Source organism: Xiphophorus couchianus, chromosome 11, assembly GCF_001444195.1.
Source record: "Xiphophorus couchianus chromosome 11, X_couchianus-1.0, whole genome shotgun sequence".
In the NCBI taxonomy this organism is placed as follows: domain Eukaryota; kingdom Metazoa; phylum Chordata; class Actinopteri; order Cyprinodontiformes; family Poeciliidae; genus Xiphophorus; species Xiphophorus couchianus.
Window position 1 is genome coordinate 7,765,094 of NC_040238.1, and position 24,538 is coordinate 7,789,631.

Below are 24,538 nucleotides of genomic sequence, written 5' to 3' on the forward strand. Positions count from 1 at the left end.
TAGCTGTAAACGTTCAGACCTGGTGGGTCGGTCTGTCAGTTAAACGTCTCACTGCAGAGCAGAAGAGGACAGAGATGATTTTTAAACCTTTGCTGATGAAGATCAGATCAGCTTCACATGTAAGAATCAGCTGATCACGATGCCCCAAAATTATGGAAATCAGCTCCCAGAAATCAACTGGTCAATAAACCAGTTGGCCAGTAAAAGTATCTTATATTATACATGTTTATAATGTAAACAGCTAGAGATGCAATAAGTTTATAGCAGGTGTGTGAATGATCTAATGATTTGACGACATTCAGTTATTCAGACCAAGAAGCATCAAACCCGATGTTTTTTCATGGTTTTAATATTTTGTTTAATCGTAAATGATGAAACTGAACCACATTTATCCTCAGACAATAAGCTAACACGCAGACAAAATAAAGAAAATCAAAATAAAAGTATGTGAAAACCTCACTAGAATGTAAATAGTACTTTTCCTCAGTTTGTGTCTCCTAAAGATGTAACTCATCGGTCCGAGAGCCGAAGCGCCGAAATGCATCTATGGGTCATTTCATTGTCACTAAAATTGGATCAGCAGATTAACTCCAACCTGCTGATTAAAAATAATCAACAGGTTTGATTGATTGAAGGTGATCAGGTGTGAATGCAATCCCAGGTATATCAGTAGCTGCATCAAGGTGAGCCGCTACCTGAGGAGCTTTGGCTCTGATGGAGAACATGGAGCCATTGATCAGAGATCAGATTGATCTGCTGGTTTCTGAGCGTTTAGATTCATCCAGACTGATCATCCTGGAGCTCTGAGCAGAACTTAAAGCAGGTAACGGTACCGGTACCGGTCCAGCTGCAGCCGCCCGCTATGTGAATGCTCCTTCTGGACATGAAGCATCTAGTATTTACAATAATCGTCCACATTCCCACTCAGAGACTCTCTGACTGTCTTTAAATCCGGCTGAACGCTCTGCTGCTCTAACAGCCATTTACAGGATCTCTTTATTTTTCATTTTTTTAATTTGGATTTTTTTCTTTAAAATGTATTTTTATTTTCGTGAGGTGACATTATGTGTCCTCAAAGCACCTTTTAAATAAAAAATATAATTATTATAAACACTTTTACAGCTTCGAACAAGGACGTTGCCATGGTTACTGCTTCACGCAGCGGCAGACTTCCGGGTATTTATACCAATTTACATTAAGATGCATTTATGGAGGCGACAGGCGGAGCAGCAGCTGCTCTGCTTCCGCAAATTAGGATTTATAAAGGAAAGGTGCGCGGCCACGGTTTTATGCATCCGATTTTTATTTTGTGCGCCGCACTTTCCTAAATTTTTCCGTGCGCCAAGTTTTAGTGTGAAAACTGCAAACTGTTTTATGCACGAGGCCCCTGACCTTTATTCGTTTTTGAGTTTTTCCTTTCTATTATTTTGTTAAAGTGTATATGTGTTTATAAAATGCTTTCATTATATTGACATTATAAACAGAAACAATAGAAAAACAAATAATTTTTTTTTCTGCATTGTTTTCTAAATAGGCCTGTCACAATAGCAAATTTTGCTCAACGATTAATTGTCTCAAAAATTATTGCGATAAACGATAATATTGTCTGAAGACCTTTTTACACTGATTTAATGGAAATGATGTAATAATGATGTGATTTCCTGCCAAAGATTGATACACTTTATTTTCAAAAGAATATTTAACACTGGAGCTGATAAACAAAATAAACAAAACAACCAAAAACAAAATGGATTCTCAGTCTCCATTAACAAAAAATGTACTTGATAAAAACTAAACAACATAAAGCCAAAGTGGAAATAAATACTGCATTCAACCAAAAGAGTGCAGATTATGAAGTATGTATATTATGTTGCCCTTCAGTAATAATTAGATTTAAATACAGAAGATGGGCACATCGACTACCTGATGCAATAGTTCACACTACATGATTTTTTGCTCCTATTTTTCCCCTTATAACAATCTTAAAACGTTGGTCTTTCTAAGATTGTGTGGTGTGTTACGGTAGATCGTCGTTGCCGCTCTGATCTAAATCAGAGGTTTTCCCCGACTGGGAGCTTTAACTCCACCTGTTGAATGTGACAGGTAGCCAATCAGAAAGCGAGGATTCTCCTCCGTGTTTTCTGAGGGGAAATTATGGAGGGGAATCCCAAACAGCTGACACGGAGCAACAGCGGACATTGGAGATGATATGTGGAAACAACATTAATGTTTATTCAACATGCAAAGAATATAGAAATGACAAGAGGAGGAGTTGGAGCTAAATTGCTACCGCAGTTGATAAACCCAGTAACTTTTCAGCTGTTCTTCGTTACGTGACGTAAATAGGTTCTAATGATTTTCATTCAGTCAGGACTTTACTCTGACACTAGCCACATGCATTGCAGGTAGATTGTAGTAAAGCATTGATTAATGCCTGGTTTTAAAATTAGTTCACTGAACTTGTAGCCATTATTTGGTGCCCATTGTTGGACACCACACGGCAGGACCGAACCCGATGGAACCGTTATACCTAGGATTTCTGTCGGCTAATGTTTGGTCTGTTAGGTTTTGAAAATGGGCCGACAATCGGCCGACAGCTCTAAGATCGGGTCTCTGCGCTGGGCTTTACACTAAGGAAATGAGGAAGGGAGGGTCAGTGGAGAGCACCGGAGTTGAGCCTTTTTTCATTCGGTGTCATTAACAGAAAGAGAAAAAGGTCAGAAGAGACGATAATGCCGATAATTGAAATGAAGTCAATAGATTTAATTTATCGTATGAGTAATTGATTTACCGTAAACAAAGTGCAGAAGTTATTATTTGTGAGCAAATCTATGCAAAAATCTTTTTTACTTTAGAGTTGAGAATCTACAATAGAAAAGTAAAATAAAATTTTAAGAGGGATTCTGAAATGAACGTTTCAGTCTTATCATGTTCCATTACTGATATCGACTCGATATTTTGGCTTGATGCAGAGATTTAGTACTGGCTCTCCACAGGGCTGTGTGCTGAGCCCCCTGCTCTATTGTCTGTACACATACGACTGCACCTCTGCCCACCACAGCAACACCATCATCAAGTTTGCTGATGACACCACAGTGGTGGGGCTCATCTCAGGAGGCGACGAGTCCGCCTACAGGGGAGAGGTGGAGCGGCTGGTGGTGTGGTGCAGGGAGAACAATCTGCTCCTCAACAACTCAAAGACTACAGAACTCATAATAGATTACAGGAGGAATAAAACGGACATTACACCACTAACCATTGGGGGAAAATGTGTGGAGAGGGTAGCTGATTTCCGTTTCCTGGGGGTCCACATTGAACAGGGCCTCACATGGAACATGAACACCTTGGAGCTGATAAAAAAGGCCCAGCAAAGACTGAACTTCCTGAGGGTTCTCAGGAGGAACAGCATCAAGGAGAAGCTGCTGGTGTCCTTCTACAAGTGCTCCATAGAGAGCATACTGACCTACTGTATCTGCGTGTGGTATAACAGCAGCACTACGGCTCAAAGGAAAGCTCTCCAAAGGGTTGTGAATACAGCCCAAAAAATCATTGGCTGCCCTCTCCCCTCACTGGAGGACCTGCACAGCGACCGCTGTCTAAGAAAAGCACAACACATCACAAAGGACACTTCTCACCCCGGACCTTCTCTGTTCACACTGCTGCCTTCAGGCACAAGATACAGAGCAACCAGAACCAGAACCAACCGTCTCAGAGACAGTTTCTACTCGATAGCAATAACAAAACTAAATGCAATCAAAAACAACCATTAATCATCATGAATGATGGATGTGAGAATGTGGCTGTTCTTATTTATTAGTTTTTTTTCCAGTTGTTTGTTGATTCTTGCGTTGTGTGTGAATTGTGAGACAGTTATTTTTTGTTTTTGGGCATATGCACCGACTGATGGCACCTTTTGAATTTCGTTGTCCTTGTGACAATGACAATAAAGATTTATCTTATCTTATCTATCTCTTGCACCGCACACTGTAGAACCAAACCTCTTATATTTATGACTTTTTTAAATTGTCGGATCTGTTATGTTTTGAAAATCTTGCCATGTAAACCAAACATAACGTCAAACTCCAACCCACAATAAATGTACATTTCTAAATGATTTTATTGTAAATGTGTGCATGTTGGTGTCTGCAGTAGTACTAGCAGTGTAATTAGTTCCCAGTGTTCCCAGTCCTTTGTTGTATCTTTGGAGCGAACCTCTTCCCAACAGGCCTGTATTGTTGGTTTATTTTTATTTATTTATTGTTTTATTCAGAATATTGCGAGCGACAAAAAAACAGATGTTAGATGAATGGCAGCTCCTAGGACATTGTTCTGCCCAAACGAGATGAAACAGGCTAGGGCTGCCCAGCGCCACGGCCTCATCCAGCTTTTACATTCCTGCTGCACTCCGCGCGCCGTGGAGCCGAGCCGCGAGTTGCCATAGAAACCAGCGCTGCTCGCGCTCCCATATTCCCCCGGCGAGCGCGAGAAGCTTCAGCAGAGAGGAGAGATTTACTGTCTCTATTTCTGCTGCTTTTCCTGCTTCCTCCTGCTAGCAGAGCTGCGCAGCATCAATAGCTTCAGCTCTGATATGAGAGTTATCATGTTTGGATGTTACATAAATGGAGTCTGAGAGGTTTAAAATGGGAAAAGTGTTGAACACATGTAAAGGCTGACAGCAATTTAATCCAGGAGTGTGATCACACGTTTTACAAGCATCCAAAAGTTTATTTTATAAGTGTTTTTTAGGCCTACTGCTTTATGTTTAGCTGGCTGCTAAAGCTGCAGTAACTAATAAAATGTTTTTGTCAAATTGTCACCATGTTGAGACAGATAATCTGAACAGATCCATCTCCTTCTCAACTGATAGGTCAATTTTAACAAATATGTAAAAGAATATAGTCCTTATAAACATTATTGCACCTTTAACAGCTGCTCGTTTAGTTTGTATAATTTCTATAATACAGGAGGTTTGGGATAAAGGCAAACTAGAGTCTGAGGTTATCAATTAAGCAGAAAACCAATTAAAAAGTAAAAAAAACCTGAAAAGTTGATTTTAAGAAAAATATCAAAGGCAATTAGCTTATATTTTATAATTCATATTTAAAGGTTTAGTTTGAATTGTGTTGATAGATTTCAAGCAAAATCCCTAATACAGCCAAGTCTCAGTAAATAATGTTTTTCTGTAACTCAATTAAGTGAAAGTCATTATATAATTAATAACATATATAGTTGTTTTCAGGTGTTTATTTCTATTAATTAATAACACTAACCCACTGAAAGCTAATGTAAACGTGACATTTAAGATTAAAAAATTACATCAAACCAATTAAAAACATTTTTATTACATTGTGGACTTAATGAAAAGTACGTTAAACATCTACATCAATCTGACGGACATTTTTAATTTATTGACATGTACTTGGACATCTAGTATTTACTCATTTTCAATCCCGTTTTTCTGCAGCACAGACAAAATACTAGTTTCATGTGAAATAAAATATCTTTAAAACCGTAAAGAGAGCAGCACTAATTTAAAATACATAATGAGTGGGCATTGGAGAAAAAGCTGCGTTGGATGTTTGCTGAACTCTGAACTTTGCTTTAGACAGGCTCGATTGTGAAAAATATTTATTTTCGACAGTTTCTCTCATCGAGGCGATTCTGGTCCACCACCCGGCATCTGAGGGGGGGAAGCAGTACGGCACCAACACTGTTTATAGTGGGGATGGTGTGCTGCTGACCTCTACTCAGGACGTTGTGGGTCGGTGGGCAGAGTACTTCGAAGACCTCCTCAATCCCACCAACATGCCTTCCACTGAGGAAGCGGAGCCTGGGGACTCTGGGTTGGGCTCTCCAATCTCTGGGGGCGAGGTCGCCGAGGTGGTTAAAAAGCTCCTCGGTGGCAGGGCCCCGGGGGTGGATGAGATCCGCCCGGAGTTCCTTAAGGCTCTGGATGTTGTAGGGTTGTGTTGGCTGACGCGACTCTGCAATATCGCATGGACATCGGGGGCAGTTCCCCTGGATTGGCAGACTGGGGTGGTGGTCCCCCTGCTCAAAAAGGGGGACCGGAGGGTGTGCTCTAATTATAGGGGGGTCACACTCTTAAGCCTCCCTGGCACGGTCTATTCAGGGGTCCTGGAGAGGAGGGTCCGTCGGATAGTCGAACCTCGGATTCAGGAAGAGCAGGGTGGTTCTGGTCGTGGAACTCTGGACCAGCTCTACACCCTCAGCAGGGTCCTGGAGGGTTCTGGGAGTTCGCCCAACCAGTCTACATGTGTTTTGTGGACTTGGAGAAGGTGCTTGACCGTGTCCCTCGGGGAGCCCGGTGGGGGTTCTCCAGGAGTATGGGGTACCGGGCCCTTTGATACAGGCTGTCAGGTCCCTGTATGACCGGTGTCAGAGTCTGGTCCGCATTGCCGGCAGTAAGTCGGGCTCGTTTCCGGTGAGAGTTGGACTCCGCCAGTGCTGCCCTTTGTCACCGATTCTGTTCATCACTTTCATGGACAGAATTTCTAGACCAGCCAAGGTGTTGAGGGGATCCGGTTTGGTGGCCTTAGGATCGCATGACAATCAGTGCCTCCAAATCTGAGGCCATGGTCTTGAGCCGGAAAAGGGTAGAGTGCCTTCTCCGGGTCAGGGGGGGTGTCCTGCCCCAAGTGGAGGAGTTCAAGTATCTCGGGATCTTGTTCACGAATTAGGGAAGAAGGGAGCGGGAGATCGACAGGCGGATTGGCACAGCGTCTGCCGTCAAGCGGCGCTGTACCGGTCCGTCGTGGTGAAGAGAGAGCTGAGCCAAAAAGCCAAGCTCTCGATTTACCGGTCGATCTACGTTCCCACCCTCATCTATGGTCATGAGCTTTGGGTCATGTCCGAAAGAACGAGATCGCGGATACAAGCGGCCGAAATGGGTTTTCTCCGTAGGGTGGCTGGGCTCTCCCTTAGAGAGAGAAGCTCAGTCATCCAGCAGGGACTCAGAGTAGAGCCACTGCTCCTTCACATCGAGAAGAGCCAGTTGAGGCTCAGGCATCTGGCCAGGATGCCTCCTGGACGCCTCCCTGGTGAGGAGTTCATGTCCCACCAGGAGGAGGGGAAAACCCAGGACACGCTGGAGGGACGATGTCTCTCGGCTGGCCTGGGAACGCCTTGGGATTCCCCTGGAGGAGCTGGAACAAGTGGCTGGAGAGGGAAGTCTGGGCCTCCCTTCTGAAGCTGCGACCCTCGCGACCCGACCCAGGATAAGCAGAAGAAAATGGACGGACGGACGGACGGAGTTTCTCTCATAACAGCAGGAGATAAAACTTGCCGGCCGGTTTGAACTCGTTACTGCGGCTCGTTTCTCCTGCTAGCAGTGAAATGTTTCCTCTGTGGCTGTGGGACATGACGCGTTTTGCTGAATCTTCGCTCTGGACTTTAAACCGAGGAGAGCCGGAGCGTTTTGATTTGCCACATAGGAAACGTCCCATCAGGCGGCTCAGACTGGTCCGATGGGTCCACTGGGTCGTACTGGAAACAGGGTGCATTGTGTTTCCATGTGATTTATTTCATATAAACATAACATCACCACGTTTCATAAAAACTAAACAGGAATTCATTACATGATCTGATTTATTTAACTTAAAAAGGAAAGCAACAATTACTGTAATAGTTAAGATAATTCTTTCTAACTTTTAGTTCCCGCTCATTTATTGATGCAACTCAATGAAATCACAGAATTGATATCTGCTGCTGTTTTCAAATGCATAATGTTTAACTTAAGCTACTAAAAATGTAAAATATTACAAAGATTTCTCCTGCTAGGCGGCCGAGGGAAGGATTCAAACCGAACCCTGAGGCTGCATTCGCACCAGACCTGTTTGGTCCACTTTAACCTGACTCCGGTCCGTTTGCCTAAGTGTGAACACTAACCGACCTCTGACCCCTGACCTCTGGTCCTCCAAACCTCGGTCTGGGTTCAGTTGAAGTGAACTCTGGTTGGTTTGAATATGAACGCCAAGTGGAGCAAAGCCTGCTCCAAAAGCAGGAAGTGGACTACAGCGCAGGGCATTCTGGGTAAATACAACCAAAGCTAACGTGCTAGCCTAGCACTAGCAGCAGAAATGGCTCCTGGTCTTCAGCCAAAGACTAAAGAGAAATCCTCCAACACTAAAATCTGACGCCTCCATCTTGTTTCCATCTGGTGAAGAAGGAAGTTGCTCTCAGTGTCTTCAGAGGTTTTTGTGTGGTTTCCTTCAGTGGTTCTTGGTGCAGCGCCCCCACAGGCCAGGAGGGGAGCAGGTTGGTTTGGGTCAGAACCACAGCAGCTGGAGGTGGAACAGATGTTCTGGTTCCAGTAGAACCGGGTCGACCGGACTGAAGAAGGACTCAGCTGAATATAACTGGATTATACAAAACTGAAGGTTTTTTGTGAACTGGTGCCATTTAAAAATGATGAATTGTAAACAAAGCAGCAATAAAATGTTAAATTAGACTCATTAATTTATTGCTTTCATTGCAATATGATATTTAAGGGGGCAGTATTATGTAAAATTGACTTTTTTATCTTTATATCATGTTATAATGGAGTGTTGATTTGATTCTTTCATATTTGAGAAGCCCATTAATCTCTATGGCAACCATCCAGGTGTTAAAACACCTGGATGAACCTACCCCTGCCTTCGAGGCTTAGCTCCTCCCCCATTCAGCTCCTTTAGACAAGCCTGCAGCAAATAGCTGAGCTCTGCTGCTCAGAGTGACGCTGGTAAAAACGTTAAAGGGTTAATAGAGGAGCCATGTTAGGACGACTTCCTGGAGGCGGAGCTTCAGAAACAGTAGGAGCTTCTTAAAGAGACAGAGAGACAATTTCAAGGCGTTAATTCAGGGAGTAAAATGTATTAAGTCATATTTGATATGTAGCATTTTGTAACAGCTAGTGGTAACATAGAAAGGACAATCAGACGTGCAGCTGCCATCTGACTCTTAACAGTTTCCATGTTTGTCTTGTAGGCTTGAATCCCCCGGAGGCCAAATGGAGCAGGATGTGGAGAGTCCGGCCGCCGTCAGGAAACCCAAACTGCCCAAGCAGGCCCGGGAGGACCTGCCCAAGCAGCTGGCAGAGATAGACAGAGCAAAGAAGATCCAGCGCTACGTCCAGAAAGATGGGAAGTGCAACGTCCACCACGGGAATGTCCGCGAGACCTACCGCTACCTGACAGACATTTTCACCACGCTGGTGGACCTGAAGTGGCGGTTCAACCTGTTCATCTTCGTGCTGGTGTACACGGTGACATGGCTGTTCTTCGGCCTGATGTGGTGGCTCATCGCTTACCTCCGCGGCGACCTGGACCATATAACTGATGGTCAGTGGACTCCGTGCGTCAACAACCTCAACGGCTTCGTATCTGCCTTCCTGTTCTCCATAGAGACGGAGACCACCATCGGCTATGGATACAGAGTTATCACGGACAAATGCCCCGAGGGAATCGTTCTGCTTCTGGTCCAGTCAGTGCTGGGATCCATCGTCAACGCCTTCATGGTGGGCTGCATGTTTGTTAAGATCTCGCAGCCCAAGAAGCGAGCGGAGACTCTTGTGTTTTCCACCAACGCCGTCATCTCCATGAGAGACGGACGGCTGTGCCTGATGTTCAGAGTCGGAGACCTCCGAAACTCGCACATCGTAGAGGCTTCGATCAGAGCCAAGCTCATCAAGTCCAAGCAGACCAAGGAGGGGGAGTTCATTCCTCTCAACCAGACGGACATTAACGTAGGCTACAACACCGGAGACGACCGGCTGTTCCTGGTGTCACCGCTCATCATCTGCCACGAGATAAACCAGCACAGTCCCTTCTGGGAGATCTCCCAGGCTCACCTGGCCAAGGAAGAGCTGGAGATCGTTGTGATCCTGGAGGGAATGGTGGAGGCCACAGGTCAGTTCACACTCAGGAATTAACAACCTTCCTGCACAATATTTAATTCAATTTAAGATTTCTAAAGGTGACCAGCTTCCTGGAACAGATTAGGATCGGTCAATGGCCTATACAAAACATGTTCATTATTTATCACTAAATCATTCTTAGATGATGAGATTTCAGTCTGATTAGTTCTGCCTATTTGGAGTGAAAATAGCTGCAAACAGACGAGCAATTATACAACTGTACAACTTTGAAAAGCATCAGTGGAGCCTCCTGCTCAACCAGCCAGAATGCAGCAAGTCAACAACTAAACTCATGTCTTTTCCAGCAATGCATAAAAACCAGCTGACCAAACGCTGGAGGTCAGCCGGGGTTGCTAGGTAACGGTATAATACATGTCGATTGTGACTCAACGATCGGGACATTTTTTTAACGGCTCATTTTTCAGACACCATAAAACATGGAAACATGAACTTATTGCCAAAAACGTCTGGGTGTTTTTAAGCGCATGGTCTGATTTAAAAGCAGCAAAACCAAAACGGAAGAAGAAAAATGCGCAAATTGTAAATTTTGCATAATCGGTTCCCTTTGAAACTGATTATAGAAACATGAAAGGTATTTTTATGTTTCAGTTCCACAAAGACTCAAATTCTTATGATGCACATTTTGTTTTAATTCATCAAAAATATGAGCAGTCGTTTATTTTGGTCGCTGTAATTGAAACATGATTGAGTCATTTTTACATTTTGGACTCGAACAGAGTGAGAGTTATTAGGTTTTAGAGAAGATTATTATTATTTAATATAATTACTGCTGCAACTAATCGATTAATACGATGAAAACGGGCAGAATCTGGAGAGCGGATGTTTACTACAGTTAGTTATTAATCACGTTCTAAATTAGTTGATGATTATGTCAATAAATGATTAATCAGATTAACCTGATTAATCATTCAGCCCTAGATATAATAAACATGTTCAACTCTAAAAGATTTGATGAGGCATAATATTTCTACATGTCAAAACCATTTTTCTACCTCTAACATATTTGTTTTACATGTAAATATGAATCTTTCTGCGTGAACAAAACAAAAGTAGACAACCTGGAAATATTTTCCCTTTGTTTAGGAAATGAGAATTTTTATTAGCTTCATTTTAATAAGTTGAATTTTGAAATAAGCTCCACTCAGACCTGTTAACAAACAACAGATGTTGGAAAGTTGGACAGTTTAAGATTCTTTAATTTTGTACTGTAAAAACAATCAAAAATATAAAATCCTTTTGTTTTCACAGACATTTTTCCACTTCAGTGAAATTTATGTGTCAATACTGAACAAGCTGCTTTTGATAAAAACAAAAATCCAATTTGATCTGTACAGAAAGTTTCAGCAGCTTTTCTTTACATCATAGAAACACAAAGTCATGAAACAGAATCAACAATCAATCGGGACATTAAGTTGAGTTCCATCGTTAAATTGATTATTGATTACGTTTCAAGTAAAACTCTAACCAGCTGCTTTTAGTCTGGATTTAAAGGATCTCAGTGTTTCTGATGCAGAACCAGAACCAGAACCTGAACCTGATGGGTCTGGAAGGTTGATCCAGCAGCAGCAGCAGATCTTTAATGTGTTGTGGTTCTGATCCGTTCAGTGGTTTATAAACTAACAGGATTTAAAGTTTATCCTCTGAGCTACAGGGAGCCAGTGGAGGTTCTGGAGAACTGGGTTTATGTCTCTATCCTCCTGGTTCTGGTCAGAACTCCAGCAGCAGCGTTCTGGATCAGCTGCAGCTGGAGGATTGATTTGTTGGACAGACGCTGCTGCAGGAATCAAAGCGACTGGATGAGTTTCTCTAGATCTCACTGAGATATTAGTCATCTAGATGTTGTTCAGCTGATAGAAGGCAACTTTGTGACCGTCTTTATGTGGCTCTGGAGGGTCAGGTCAGAGGTCAGAGGTCATCACTACTCCAGGTTTCAGGATGATCGCTGGTTTGAGTTGTAATAACTGCAGCTGTACATTGACTCTAGATCTGTAACTCTAGATCTGTAACTCTAGATGTATAACTCTAGATCTATAACTATAGATGTATAACTCTAGATCAGGGGTCTCAAACTCCAGTCCTCGAGGGCCGCAGTCCTGCAACTTTTAGATGTGTCTTTGCTGCACCTGAACAGAATAATGAGGTCATTAAGGTTCTGGAGAACCGATCTACACCAGGAGGAGATGATGAAGCCATTTCATTCCTGTGTTTTGTACCTGAGGCACATCTAAAACCTGCAGGACAGCGGCCCTCCAGGCCTGGAGTTTGAGACCTGTGCTCTAGATCTATAACTCTAGATCTGTAACTCTAGATCTGTAGCTCTAGATCTATAACTCTAAATCTATAACTCTAGATCTGTAACTCTAGATCTATAACTCTAGATTGCTCCTCTTTAGGTCCAGAAATTATAACTTCAGTTTGATGAATTTGGACAGAAAATGATTATATTTCTAAATTTATTCTTGTCATCATCTAATAATCCAGACTTTCATCCTCAGAAATCCTAAACAGTTTTAAGCTGAAATGATTTGATTGTCCTTTTAGCAGAACTCCTCCCTGAAAACAGATTATAGTTTTATAAATAAAGTGTTTTGTTGACACCGAGCGCAATAATTAATAATATGGAAAATGATTTAACGGTGGAACAAACTCCAGTCAGAGTTTTGTTTGCTCCTTCTAAGCCCATAAACTCAAACTCTTTCATATTCGGTTCTCCTTTTTCTGCTTTTTCCTCTCCAATGCAGCAGGAAGAGTAAAAACCTGGAACTGGATATTAAAATTGAGATTTATGTGCAGATTAACCCACGGTGTCCAAAATGACTGAAAATGTTTTTTAAGGAAAAGATTCAGAGTTTTGAATCTGTTTTCAGATTATCCCTTAATCCCTGTTTATGTGTCAAATAATCCATATTAGGAATTTTTATTATTTTAGTGATTAATTGGATAAAAATGACTCATTCTGGAGATTTTACATTTAACGCTCCTTGTATAATGTTGAAAATATGCAAAAAATATAAATAAACAAATAATTTAATTCCTTTCTTAAATATTTTATTATTTAAATATTTTTAAAACAGTTTCTTAACAGCTTTCCTTCACTGAATACTTGATCATTTTCTGCAGGTAAAAATACTAAAATGATTCATTTGTCATTGACAGCATCAACACAGCAGGGCTGAGAAATGAACAGATTAATAACTGGATCATTTTACACATTTTAAATCAGATGAAATTAAATATCCCATTTAAGGAGTTCTGGGTAAAACTCATTCTGAGTTTTATGTTGCTGCATTTTTTCCTCCCATCACCTGAACTCTGCTGCTTTTAACTTCCAGCAAGTTTTGCTAAATTAATGAGTTTTTGCCCAGAAACTGGAGGTTCTGCAGCGGGTTGGTTCCAGGGGGGTCCAAAGTGACGGGTGACTCCTTGTTAGTATAGTGGTGAGTATCCCCGCCTGTCATGCGGGAGACCGGAGTTCGATTCCCTGACGGGGAGTGAAGTTTGTTTCAGGTCCCTCTTGAAAATGAGATCTAGATCTCAACGGGGTTTACCTGATTAAATAAAGGAATTAAAATAAAAAAGTGGGTCCTGGAGGCCCGGCATCCTGCATGTTTTATTCCCTCCCTGGTTTTAGTAACAACCTCCTCAGCAGGTCAGTGATCTTCTAATGATCCATCACTGGATCCAGGTGTGTTAAACCAGGGAGAGACTAGAACCTGCAGGATGCCGGGCCTCAGGGACCCACTTTGGGCCCCCCTGGGTTAGACGGAGCTGAAGCAGCCGCACACTTTACTGCTTTAATAAAGTCAAACTCTTTAATATTTAGTTATCATCTTACTGCTTTTTACTCTCTAATGCAGCAGAGATCTTCATAACTCTGACTCCATTTCTGACAGCAATTTTACCAATGATAGTAGCTCAATAGATGATCAATAATAAAAATACAAGCTCACTAATTAAAAGGAAAGCAAAAAAACTCCAAACCAACTTAATAAACGAGTGAAACGATAGGAAAAATTATCACATCTGAGTGAAGCGGACAGTCAGACATTAACCAACGTTACATGGAAACTATATTCTGCATTTTATGCCTCAAATATTTGATGCTTTCAATCATTTATTCTGCTAATCAACCTGATGATGTCATTTTTAAATTGCATAACATTTTAGAGAATTTTTGCTTCTTTATTGTTCAAATGTTTGATTTTGTAAATAACGTTTACATTTATGTGAGTTATGGATGGGCAGCAAACCTGCTGCCTTGCAGCCAGAAGGTTCTGGGTTCGATTCCCGTCCGCGTCTTTCTGCATGGAGTTAGCATGTTCTCCCTGTGCATGGTGGGTTCTCCGGGTTCTCCAGGTTCTCCAGGTTCCTCCCACAGTCCAGAAACATGACTGTTGGGTTAATTGGTCTGTATAAGTTAGGTGTGAGTGTGTGTGGTTGTCTGTCTCTGTGTTTCCCTGAGATGGACTGGTGACCCGTCCAGGTGACCCCTCCTCTCGCCCTTTGACCTCTGGAGAGACACCAGCGCCTCCTGACCCCAATGGGATAAGGATGGAAGAAAATGGATGTATGGATGGGCAGTAGTTGCTAATGATGCTAATGTCCTGCACACTTCTGCAGGAGGCTCCAGTTCTGCTTTTCAAAGACGTACGGTTTTAGAATAGAATTCAACTTTATTGTCATTGCACTGTCACAAGTACAAGCAACGAGATGTAGTTTGCATCTATCCAGAAGTGCTCTACGAGATATAAATATTTATTTACAGATGTACAAGACTATGTATGTATGGACTATAAGGGGTTATAGCAAGAGATATAGATATTGTGTATAAATATAAATATGGGAGCTATATGCACAGATTATACAAGAATGTTAGGGAATGGATTATAGATAAATAATGGCAGATAAAATGTACAGGTTGTATGTGTGTGTGAAGAAAACAGTCCGTGATGTGTGTGTGTGTGTGTGTGTGTGTGTGAGGATAGTCCATGTGTTATTGTTGTATGAGAGGATAGGGGAGTACAGTCCTTATAGTTTATGTTTTATGTCAGGAGGCGTTCAAAAGCGTGACAGCTGTGGGAAAGAAGCTGTTCCGGTGCCTGGTGGTTCTGGTCCATAGGCTTCTGTAGCGCCTCCCAGAGGGTAGGAGGGAAAAGAGTGTGTGTGCTGGGTGAGTGGAGTCCTTTGTGATTTTCCCGGCCCTTTTCAAACACCGCTTCCTGTAGATGTCCTTGATGGCAGGGAGCGTTGCCCCGGCGATATACTGGGCAGTTTTCACCACCCTCTGCAGCGCCTGCCGGTCGAAGACAGAGCAGTTCCCGTACCAAGCTGTAATACCGTTGGTGAGAATGCTCTCAATGGTGCAGCGGTAGAAGTTCGTGAGGATCTCTGAGGACAGGTGGTTCTTCCTCAGGGTCCTCATGAAGATGAGGCACTGATGCGCCTTCTTAATGAGTTTGGAGCAGCTGGTCGTCCAAGTCAGGTCCTCGGAGATGTGGACTCCCAGGAACTTAAAGGTGTCCACATGCTCCACCACTGTCCCCTTAATGTGGATGGGTGGATGTGGGTCAGCGTTCCTCCTGAAGTCCACAATAAGCTCCTTGGTCTTCTCGGTGTTCAGCTGCAGGTTGTTTTTGTCGCACCACTCAGCCAGACGGTCTACCTCCTCCCTGTAACCGGCCTCGTCATTATCTCTGATGAGGCTGATCACCGTGGTGTCGTCTGCGAACTTGATGATGGCGTAGAGCCATGGACAGGTCTGCAGTCGTAGGTGAAGAGGGAGTAGAGGAAGGGACTCATCACACAGCCTTGTGGCACTCCGGTGTTTATGATGATGGTGGATAAGAAGTGGTTGTCTAGCCGGACATGTTGAGGTCGACTGGTCAGGAAGTCGAGCAACCAGTTACACATGAGTGAACTGATGCCGAGGTCTGTGAGTTTGGTAATGAGTTGTGATGGGATGACAGTGTTGAATGCTGAACTAAAATCTAAGAACAGCAGTCTGGCGTAAGTGTTCTTACTGTCCAGGTGAGAAAGGACAGAGTGCAGCGCTATAGAGACTGCATCCTCTGTGCTCCTGTTCTATCTGTATGCAAATTGGTGGGGGTCTAGTGTGGGGGGGAGACAGGATCTGAGGTGTGCTAGGACCAGCCGCTCCAAGCACTTGGTAATGATGGGGGTAAGGGCTACCGGGCGGTAGTCATTGAGTCTGGTTGGGTTGGGATTCTTGGGGATTGGGACGATGGAGGTAGACTTGAAGCAGGTCGGTACCACAGCGCGGGCCAGGGACAGGTTGAAGATGTCCGTCAGCACTCCTGCCAGCACCCCAGAGCACGTTCTGAGGACACATCCAGGTATGCCATCAGGACCCGCAGCCTTGTGGGATTTAATCCTGCTCAGAGCCGCTCCTACGTCAGTGGGGAGGAACGTCAGTGGCTGTTGGCCTGGGGTGGTAGCTGCTTTGGTTGCAGTTGTGGTATTCCCTCTCTCAAAACGAGCATAGAAGTTGTTAAGTTCGTTGAGGAAGGAGACATCAGTAGAAGCGGGGGTGGTAGACTTAGACTTAGACTTGTACTTTATTGATCCCTTGGGAAGACTCCCTCAGGAAATTGAAGTTACCAGCAGCTCCCAGGCAAAAAAACAAAGATAACACACAGTAAGTAAAAGTGCAAAAGAATACAAAAATACAAATTAAATACTAAGGTACACACTAAATGTGAGTAACCAAAACCTTAAATTATGCAAGAAAAACCTTAAATTATGCAAGAAACAAGGAATAAGAATATAGAATATAAGAATATAAGTAAATATAAATACAACACAAAAAAAATATAAGAATTTGGCGGATAAATTGACCAGTGATATCGTATTGCACTATGTGGTTTGACCTGATAAGTATGGAGAAAAATACAAGGGGTCACTACTCCTTCTACCCTCTGTCCTGTGTCACCCCCCCCCCAATGAGGAATTGTACAGTCTGACGGCATGGGGGACAAAAGAGTTCTTAAATCTATTGGTCTGGCACTTGGGAAGCAGCAGTCTGTCACTGAACCGGCTCCTCTGGCTGCTGATGACGGCGTGTAGAGGGTGGCTGCTATCGTTCATGATGTCCAGCAGTTTGTTCAGTGTCCTCGCCTCTGCCACCGTCACCAGAGAGTCCAGCTTCATGCCGACCACAGAGCCGGCACGCCTGGTCAGTTTGTCCAGTCTTAGACTTAGACTTCGACTTAGACTGACTTTATTGTCATTTTGCATGCACAGGGTGTATACAGAACAAAATTTCGTTGCATACGGCTCAGGACAATGTTCAGTCTGGACGTGTCCTTGGATATGCTGCCTCCCCAGCACACCACGGTGTAGAAGAGGACACTGGCAATCACAGACTGGTAGAACATCCAGAGCAGTTTGCTGCAGATGTTAAAGGACCACAGTCTCCTCAGGAAGTACATCCTGCTCTGCACTTTCCCATACAGGTGGCTAGTGTGTTTTGACCAATCCAGTTTACTGTCCAGCCACAGCCCGAGGTATTTGTAGGCGTCCACGACCTCAACCTCAGTTCCCTCTAATGTGACTGGTCTCGGCTGTGGTCTGGACCTCCCAAAGTCTATAACCAGCTCCTTCGTCTTAGCGGTGTTGAGTTCCAGGTGGTTTGTGTGGCACCAGAGAGCAAAGTCCCTCACCAGACAGCGATACTCCTCCTCTCTGTCGTCTCTGATACATCCGACTATGGCTGTGTCATCAGCATACTTCTGTATGTGACACAGCTCCGAGTTGTAGTGGAAGTCAGAGGAGTACAGGGTGAAGAGAAGAGGGGCCAGCACTGTGCCCTGGGGGGCTCCTGTGCTGCTGACCACAGTGTCAGACACGGTGTCCTTCAGCCTGACATACTGCGGCCTGTTTCTGAGGTAACTATGGATCCAGGTGACCAGGTGCAGGTCTACTCCCATGCTGTTTAGTTTATCCTGGAGCAGAAGGGGCTGGATTGTATTAAAGGCACTGGAGAAGTCCAAAAAAAGGATCCTCACCGTGCCGCTGCCCTTATCCTGGTGGGAGTGGGCCCGGTGCAGCAGGTAGAGGATGGCATCCTCCACACCAACATCTGACTGGTAGGCGAATTGCAGGAGATCCTGGGCATGTTCAACCTGGGGTCTGAGGAGGCCGAGGAAGCAACGTCTTCATCAGGTGTGAAGTAAGTGCCACGGGCCGAAAGTCATTCAGCTCGCTGGGCCTGTTCTTCTTGGGCACTGGGACGATGCAGGATGTCTTCCAGAGGGTGGGCACTTCCCTTAGCTGCAGGCTGAGGTTAAAGATCCGCTGTAGTGGCTCTCCCAGTTCAGTAGCGCAGGTCTTCAGCAGCCTTGGACACACCTGGTCCGGCCCTGCTGCTTTCCTGGGCTTGAGCTTCCTCAGCTGTTCTCTGACCTGGTCTGTGGTGATGTGGGGCGGGGGTTGTGCTGAGGTGTGTGGGGGGTTGTCAGTGTAGTGTTGTCTGGGGGGAGGTGTGTGGTAAGGAGCAGGGGTGGCTGCAGTGAGAGAGGGGGTTGGGGGGCCATGGACTGGTTGAACCTGTTGAAGAAGTGGTATTGGGGTTCTTGTAGTCTGTGAGAATCTGAAGGCCTTGCCACGTACGTCGGGGGTTGGCGTTAGAAAAATGATCCTCCACCTTCCTTTTGTAGTGGTGTTTGGCCTTCTTGATTCCCTTCTTCAGCTCAGCCCTGGCTGTACTGTAAGTCTGTGCATCCCCTGACCTGAAGGCGATGTTGCGGGCCTTCAGCAGGAGACGAACGTCTCGGTTCATCCAGGGTTTCTGGTTGGGGTACATGGTAATGCGTTTGCAGGTGGTGACACGTTCTATGGTGGTGGAAATATGGTTCAGTACAGATGAGGCGTACTGATCCAAGTCTGTATGGTGGTAAATAGTCCAATCTGTATTCCTGAACCGGTCCTGGAGCACAGCGTCTGAGCCCTCTGGCCACACCTTTACTGTCCTCACGGCAGGTTTCACACGTTGGATGAGTGGTAAGTACCGAGGTGTGAGGAACAGGGAGAGATGGTCTGATTGGCCGATGTTGGGGAGGGGTGTCACATTGTAGGCTCCAGCCAGATTGGAGTAGACGTGGTCCAGGGTCTTGTCTCCTCTGGTGTGGCAGGAGACATGTTGGTGGAATCTGGGAAGAACCGTCTTCAAGTTGGAGTGATTGAAATCACCTGCAACAATAAAAGCAGCCTCGGGGTATTTGGTTTGGTGTTTGCTAATAGCCGCATAGAGTTGAGTTCTTTCATGGCTAGCTTGGCATTAGCATCCGGGGAGATGTACATGGCAGTGAGGATGATCGAGGTGAATTCCCTTGGGAGGTAATCAGGTCTGCATTTGACCATTAAAAACTCCACATTCTGTGAGCAGTGACTCTCGGTAGTAGCAGAGTCTGTGCACCAAGCTTTGTTAATATAAATGCACAAACCTCCGCCTCTGGTCTTGCCGGAGTCACCTGCTGTCCTGTCGGCTCGGTGTGTGTGGCGTCCACTTAGCTGGATAGCATTGTCCGGGCAGCTGTTGTTTAGCCATGTTTCGGTGAAAAACATGACATTTGAGTCCAGACAGGTCCTAGGGGAGGGACCAGACAAAGTGCAGCCCGAAGACCCCAATGATGAGTAAAAACATTGGACTTGGTGTTCCCTTGCCCGGACGCGGGTCACCGGGGCCCCACTCTGGAGCCAGGCCTGGAGGGGGGGCACGATGGCGAGCGTCTGGTGGATGGGCTTTTACCCATGGAGCCCAGCCGGGCTCAGCCCGAAGAGGAAACATGGGCCCCCCCTCCCATGGGCCCACCACCCGTGGGAGGGGCCAAAGGGGTCGGGTGCACCGTGTGATGGGTGGCGGCCAAGGGAGGGGACCCTGGCGGTCCGATCCTCGGTTGCAGAAACTGGCTCTTGGGACGTGGAATGTCACCTCTCTGGTGGGGAAGGAGCCGGAGCTAGTGCGTGAGGTCGAGAGGTTCCGGCTAGAAATAGTCGGTCTCACCTCGACGCATGGCTCTGGTTCTGGAACCAGTCTCCTTGAGAGGGGCTGGACATACTTCCACTCTGGAGTTGCCTAGGGAGAGAGACGTCGGGCAGGAGTGGGCATACTTGTTGCTCCCCATCTCGGCGCCTGTACGTTGGGGTTCACCCCGGTGAACGAGAGGGTAGCATCCCTCCGCCTACGGGTGGGGGGACGGGTTCTGACTGTCGTTTGTGCTTACGGGCCGAACGACAGTTCAGATTACCCACCCTTTTTGGAGTCCTTAGAGGGGGTACTGGAGAGTGCTCCTCCTGGGGACTCCCTTGTTCTGCTGGGGGACTTCAACGCTCACGTGGGCAACGACAGTGAGACCTGGAGGGGCGTGGTTGGGAGGAACGGCCCGCCCGACCTGAACTCAAGCGGTGTTCTGTTGCTGGACTTCTGTGCTCGCCATGGATTGTCCATAACGAACACCATGTTCAAGCATAAGGGTGTCCATATGTGCACTTGGCACCAGGACACCCTAGGCCGCAGTTCGATGATCGACTTTGTCATCATTTCATCGGATCTGCGGCCGTATGTCTTGGACACTCGGGTGAAGAGAGGTGCGGAGCTGTCCACTGACCACTACCTGGTGGTGAGTTGGCTCCGGTGGTGGGGGCGAAAGCCGGTCAGACCTGGCAGGCCCGAACGTGTTGTGAGGGTCTGCTGGGAACGTCTGGCGGAATCCCCTGTGAGACGGAGCTTTAACTCCCATCTCCGGCAAAACTTCGTACACGTCCCGGGGGAGGTGGGGCACATGGAGTCTGAGTGGACCGTGTTCCGTGCCTCCATTGTCGAGGCAGCCGATCGGAGCTGTGGCCGCAAGGTTGTCGGTGCCTGTCGCGGCGGCAACCCTCGAACCCGTTGGTGGACACCTTCGGTGAGGGATGCCGTCAGGCTGAAGAAGGAGTCCTACCGGGCCTTTTTGGCCCGTGGGACTCTGGAAGCAGCTGATGGGTACCGGCGGGCGAAGCGGCATGCGGCTCGGGTGGTTGCTGAGGCAAAAACTCGAGCGTGGGAGGAGTTTGGAGAGGCCATGGAGAAAGACCTCCGTACGGCTTCGAGGCGATTCTGGTCCACCATCTGGCGTCTGAGGGGGGGGAAGCAGTACGGCACCAACACTGTTTATAGTGGGGATGGTATGCTGCTGACCTCTACTCGGGACGTTGTGGGTCGGTGGGCAGAGTACTTCGAAGACCTCCTCAATCCCACCAACATGCCTTCCACTGAGGAAGCGGAGCCTGGGGACTCTGGGTTGGGCTCTCCAATCTCTGGGGGCGAGGTCGCCGAGGTGGTTAAAAAGCTCCTCGGTGGCAAGGCCCCGGGGGTGGATGAGATCCGCCCGGAGTTCCTTAAGGCTCTGGATGTTGTAGGGTTGTGTTGGCTGACATGACTCTGCAATATCGCATGGACATTGGGGGCAGTTCCCCTGGATTGGCAGACTGGGGTGGTGGTCCCCCTGTTCAAAAAGGGGGACCGGAGGGTGTGCTCCAATTATAGAGGGGTCACACTCTTAAGCCTCCCTGGCAAGGTCTATTCAGGGGTCCTGGAGAGGAGGGTCCGTCGGATAGTCGAACCTCGGATTCAGGAAGAGCAGTGTGGTTTTCGTCCTGGTCGTGGAACACTGGACCAGCTCTACACCCTCGGCAGGGTCCTGGAGGGTGCATGGGAGTTCGCCCAACCAGTCTACATGTGTTTTGTGGACTTGGAGAAGGCGTTCGACCGTGTCCCTCGGGGAGCCCTGTGGGGGGTTCTCCGGGAGTATGGGGTACCGGGCCCTTTGATACGGGCTGTCAGGTCCCTGTATGACCGGTGTCAGAGTCTGGTCCGCATTGCCGGCAGTAAGTCGGGCTCGTTTCCGGTGAGAGTTGGACTCCGCCAGGGCTGCCCTTTGTCACCGATTCTGTTCATCACTTTTATGGACAGAATTTCTAGGCGCAGCCAAGGTGTTGAGGGGATCCGATTTGGTGGCCTTAGGATCTCATCTCTGCTTTTCGCAGACGATGTGGTCCTTTTGGCTTCATCAGATCGTGATCTGCAGCTCTCGCTGGAGCGGTTCGCAGCCGAGTGTGAAGCGACCGGGATGGGGATCAGTGCCTCCAAATCCAAGGCCATGGTCTTGAGCCGGAAAAGGGTAGAGTGCCTTCTCCGGGTCAGGGGGGGTGTCCTGCCCCAAGTGGAGGAGTTTAAGTATCTCGGGATCTTGTTCACGAATGGGGGAAGATGGGAGCGGGAGATCGACAGGCGGATTGGCGCAGCATCTGCTGTCAAGCGGGTGCTGTACCGGTCCGTCGTGGTGAAGAGAGAGCTGAGCCAAAAAGCGAAGCTCTCGATTTACCGGTCGATCTACGTTCCCACCCTCATCTATGGTCATGAGCTTTGGGTCATGACCGAAAGAACGAGATCGCGGATACAAGCGGCCGAAATGGGTTTTCTCCGTAGGGTGGCTGGGCTCTCCCTTAGAGATAGGGTGAGAAGCTCAGTCATCCGGGAGGGACTCAGAGTAGAGCCGCTGCTCCTTCACATCGAGAGGAGCCAGTTGAGGTGGCTTGGGCATCTGGTCAGGATGCCTCCTGGACGCCTCCCTGGTGAGGTGTTTCGGGCACGTCCCACCGGGAGGAGGCCCCGGGGAAGACCCAGGACACGTTGGAGAGACTATGTCTCTCGGCTGGCCTGGGAACGCCTCGGGATTTCCCCGGAAGAGCTGGAAGAAGTGGCCGGGGAGAGGGAAGTCTGGGCCTCCCTTCTGAAGCTGCTACCCCCGCGACCCGACCTCGGATAAGCGGAAGAAGATGGATGGATGGATGGATGGAGTCCATAATCCGTCTGTCACTCGTGATGGATAGGCATAACTCGTCCATTTTATTAGCCAGAGAACGGACATTGGCGAGAAAAATACTGGGTAAAGGGAGCCGATGTGGTGTTAGCATTAGCCTAGCTCGCACCCCTCCACGCTTACCCCGCCTTTGTTTACGTTCTCGTCGCGGCCTGCGTACCCTTCCACCCGGCCGGGAGAAGTGAGCAGCCTCCGGTGTTCTGGAGATCTCTGGGATGAGTCGGAGATCGGCGATCATAGAGTCAAAATTGTAGCTCCAAAGGTCCAGAAGTTCGTGTCTGCTGTAGCGCAGCAACGCTGTGCAATTCTGAAAAAAAAGTCCAGTCATGAATAGATAAAAAACCACTAAAGAGCAGATTCTTGAGAGACGCTGAGCCTCGCGTTGTTGACGCGCCGCCATCTTGGTCATGGGCGGGTTGGTTCCAGGGGGACCAAATTGCACATCTGATTTTTTACAGTGAAAACGTCGATCAGACTGAAATCTGATTGTCTAAGATTAATTTAGTGCAGAAATGTCGTTTAGGCCATAGATTTATGCTAATGTCACCTTTCCTTTGATCTCTACCATGTCAGCGGTGATACGTGACGTGTTGTCGGTAGTGTCTGATCCTGGCTATGTCTGCAGGGATGACATGTCAGGCCAGGAGTTCCTACGTCAGCAGCGAGATCAAGTGGGGTTACCGCTTCATGCCCGTCCTGACGCTGGAAGACGGCTTCTACGAGGTCGACTACAACAGCTTCCACGAGATCTATGAGACCAACACGCCCGCCTGCAGCGCCAAAGAGCTGGCCGACACGGCCGCCCGCGCCCGGCTGCCCCTCACCTGGTCGCTGGCCAGCAAGCTGAGCCAGCAGGGGCTGGCCGAGTCGGAGCAGGACAGCGAGGCCGACCCGGAGAGCCAGGAAAAGGTGGCCGAGAGGAACGGGGAGATAGCCAACCTGGAGAGCGAGTCCAAAGTGTAGCGAGAACCAAGCGGCTCAGCGAGCGCACTGCGGGAGGGAGAACTGTAGAAATCCTTCACTAGATCCGCTTTTCAGATTCCCACCTGGAGAACCAGAACATGTAGACATGAGGCCACAGCTGGACTGAGAATCCTCTGCATGTTTCAGCTGTCATGTGACGACTCCTCAGATCCCTGTTATTTTTTCTAACCAGATATTCCTAGGGGCATTTGCAGAAGTATTTTTGTACATATTATAAGCAGTTTTGGATTCTTTGTTTTGTTTCTGTGTGATTATCTACAGGATGTTTGATACTACTACCTTTAGGTTAGTTCTGTATATATTTTATGCCTTACTGTATGTATAAAGCTTTCAATAACCTTTTTTCAGAAATATATCTAAGCATGTAACAGTTCATTTATCTGGTATTCTGCACAAACTGAACGACATTAACGCTCTGAGACAAACATGGATGGATGCAAGCTCTAGTGAAACCAATGAGGAGTTCTTCCCCGGGTGAAAAGTGTGTGTTTATGATTGAACTAGACCAAGCCATGACTCGCTGCTTACAGCTGATCCACTTCAGACAACGGCCCTTTAAAAATGCATTTTGTGTGCATTTTTTTGCACACTGGAGACTTCCTGTCAGGTGCAGGATGTTAACTGATGTTCTCCATATTTCCTTCACGTGTTACCTAAAATCATAGACAATAATAAACAGTAAGTTCCTTATTATGCACATATTTTGCTTGTTTTCATTTTCACAAATTGTTCTGGTTAGTAGACT

At 46.6% G+C, this 24,538-nt stretch overlaps 2 protein-coding genes across 3 annotated transcripts in view; both read left to right on the forward strand.

Moving 5' to 3' along the window:
* Positions 1-24,538, forward strand: part of LOC114153081 (uncharacterized) — a 41,682-nt gene that overhangs the window by 848 nt on the left and 16,296 nt on the right. The gene's annotated exons all lie outside the window — the stretch shown is intronic.
* On the forward strand, positions 754-24,490 carry kcnj6 (potassium inwardly rectifying channel subfamily J member 6). 2 transcript variants are annotated; one of them, XM_028031373.1, is made up of 4 exons: positions 754-759; positions 890-893; positions 8,981-9,902; positions 23,435-24,490. In XM_028031373.1, the coding sequence occupies exons 3-4, from the start codon at positions 9,005-9,007 to the stop codon at positions 23,770-23,772; spliced, it is 1,236 nt and encodes a 411-aa protein (XP_027887174.1). In that variant the 5' UTR covers positions 754-759; positions 890-893; positions 8,981-9,004; the 3' UTR covers positions 23,773-24,490. The 2 variants fall into 2 exon arrangements, with proteins under 2 accessions (XP_027887174.1, XP_027887172.1); XM_028031371.1 differs by lacking the exons at positions 754-759; positions 890-893 and adding an exon at positions 8,267-8,396 and having other exon boundaries at positions 8,983-9,902.

What these genes read in the sequence shown, in the direction of transcription:
- kcnj6 (XM_028031373.1), top strand. Translation starts at nt 9,005, where the DNA reads ATGGAGCAGGATGTGGAGAGTCCGGCCGCCGTCAGGAAACCCAAACTG. An exon ending in GGGAATGGTGGAGGCCACAG is followed by an intron (nt 9,903 to 23,434) that starts GTCAGTTCACAC and finishes CTATGTCTGCAG; the next exon opens with GGATGACATGTCAGGCCAGG.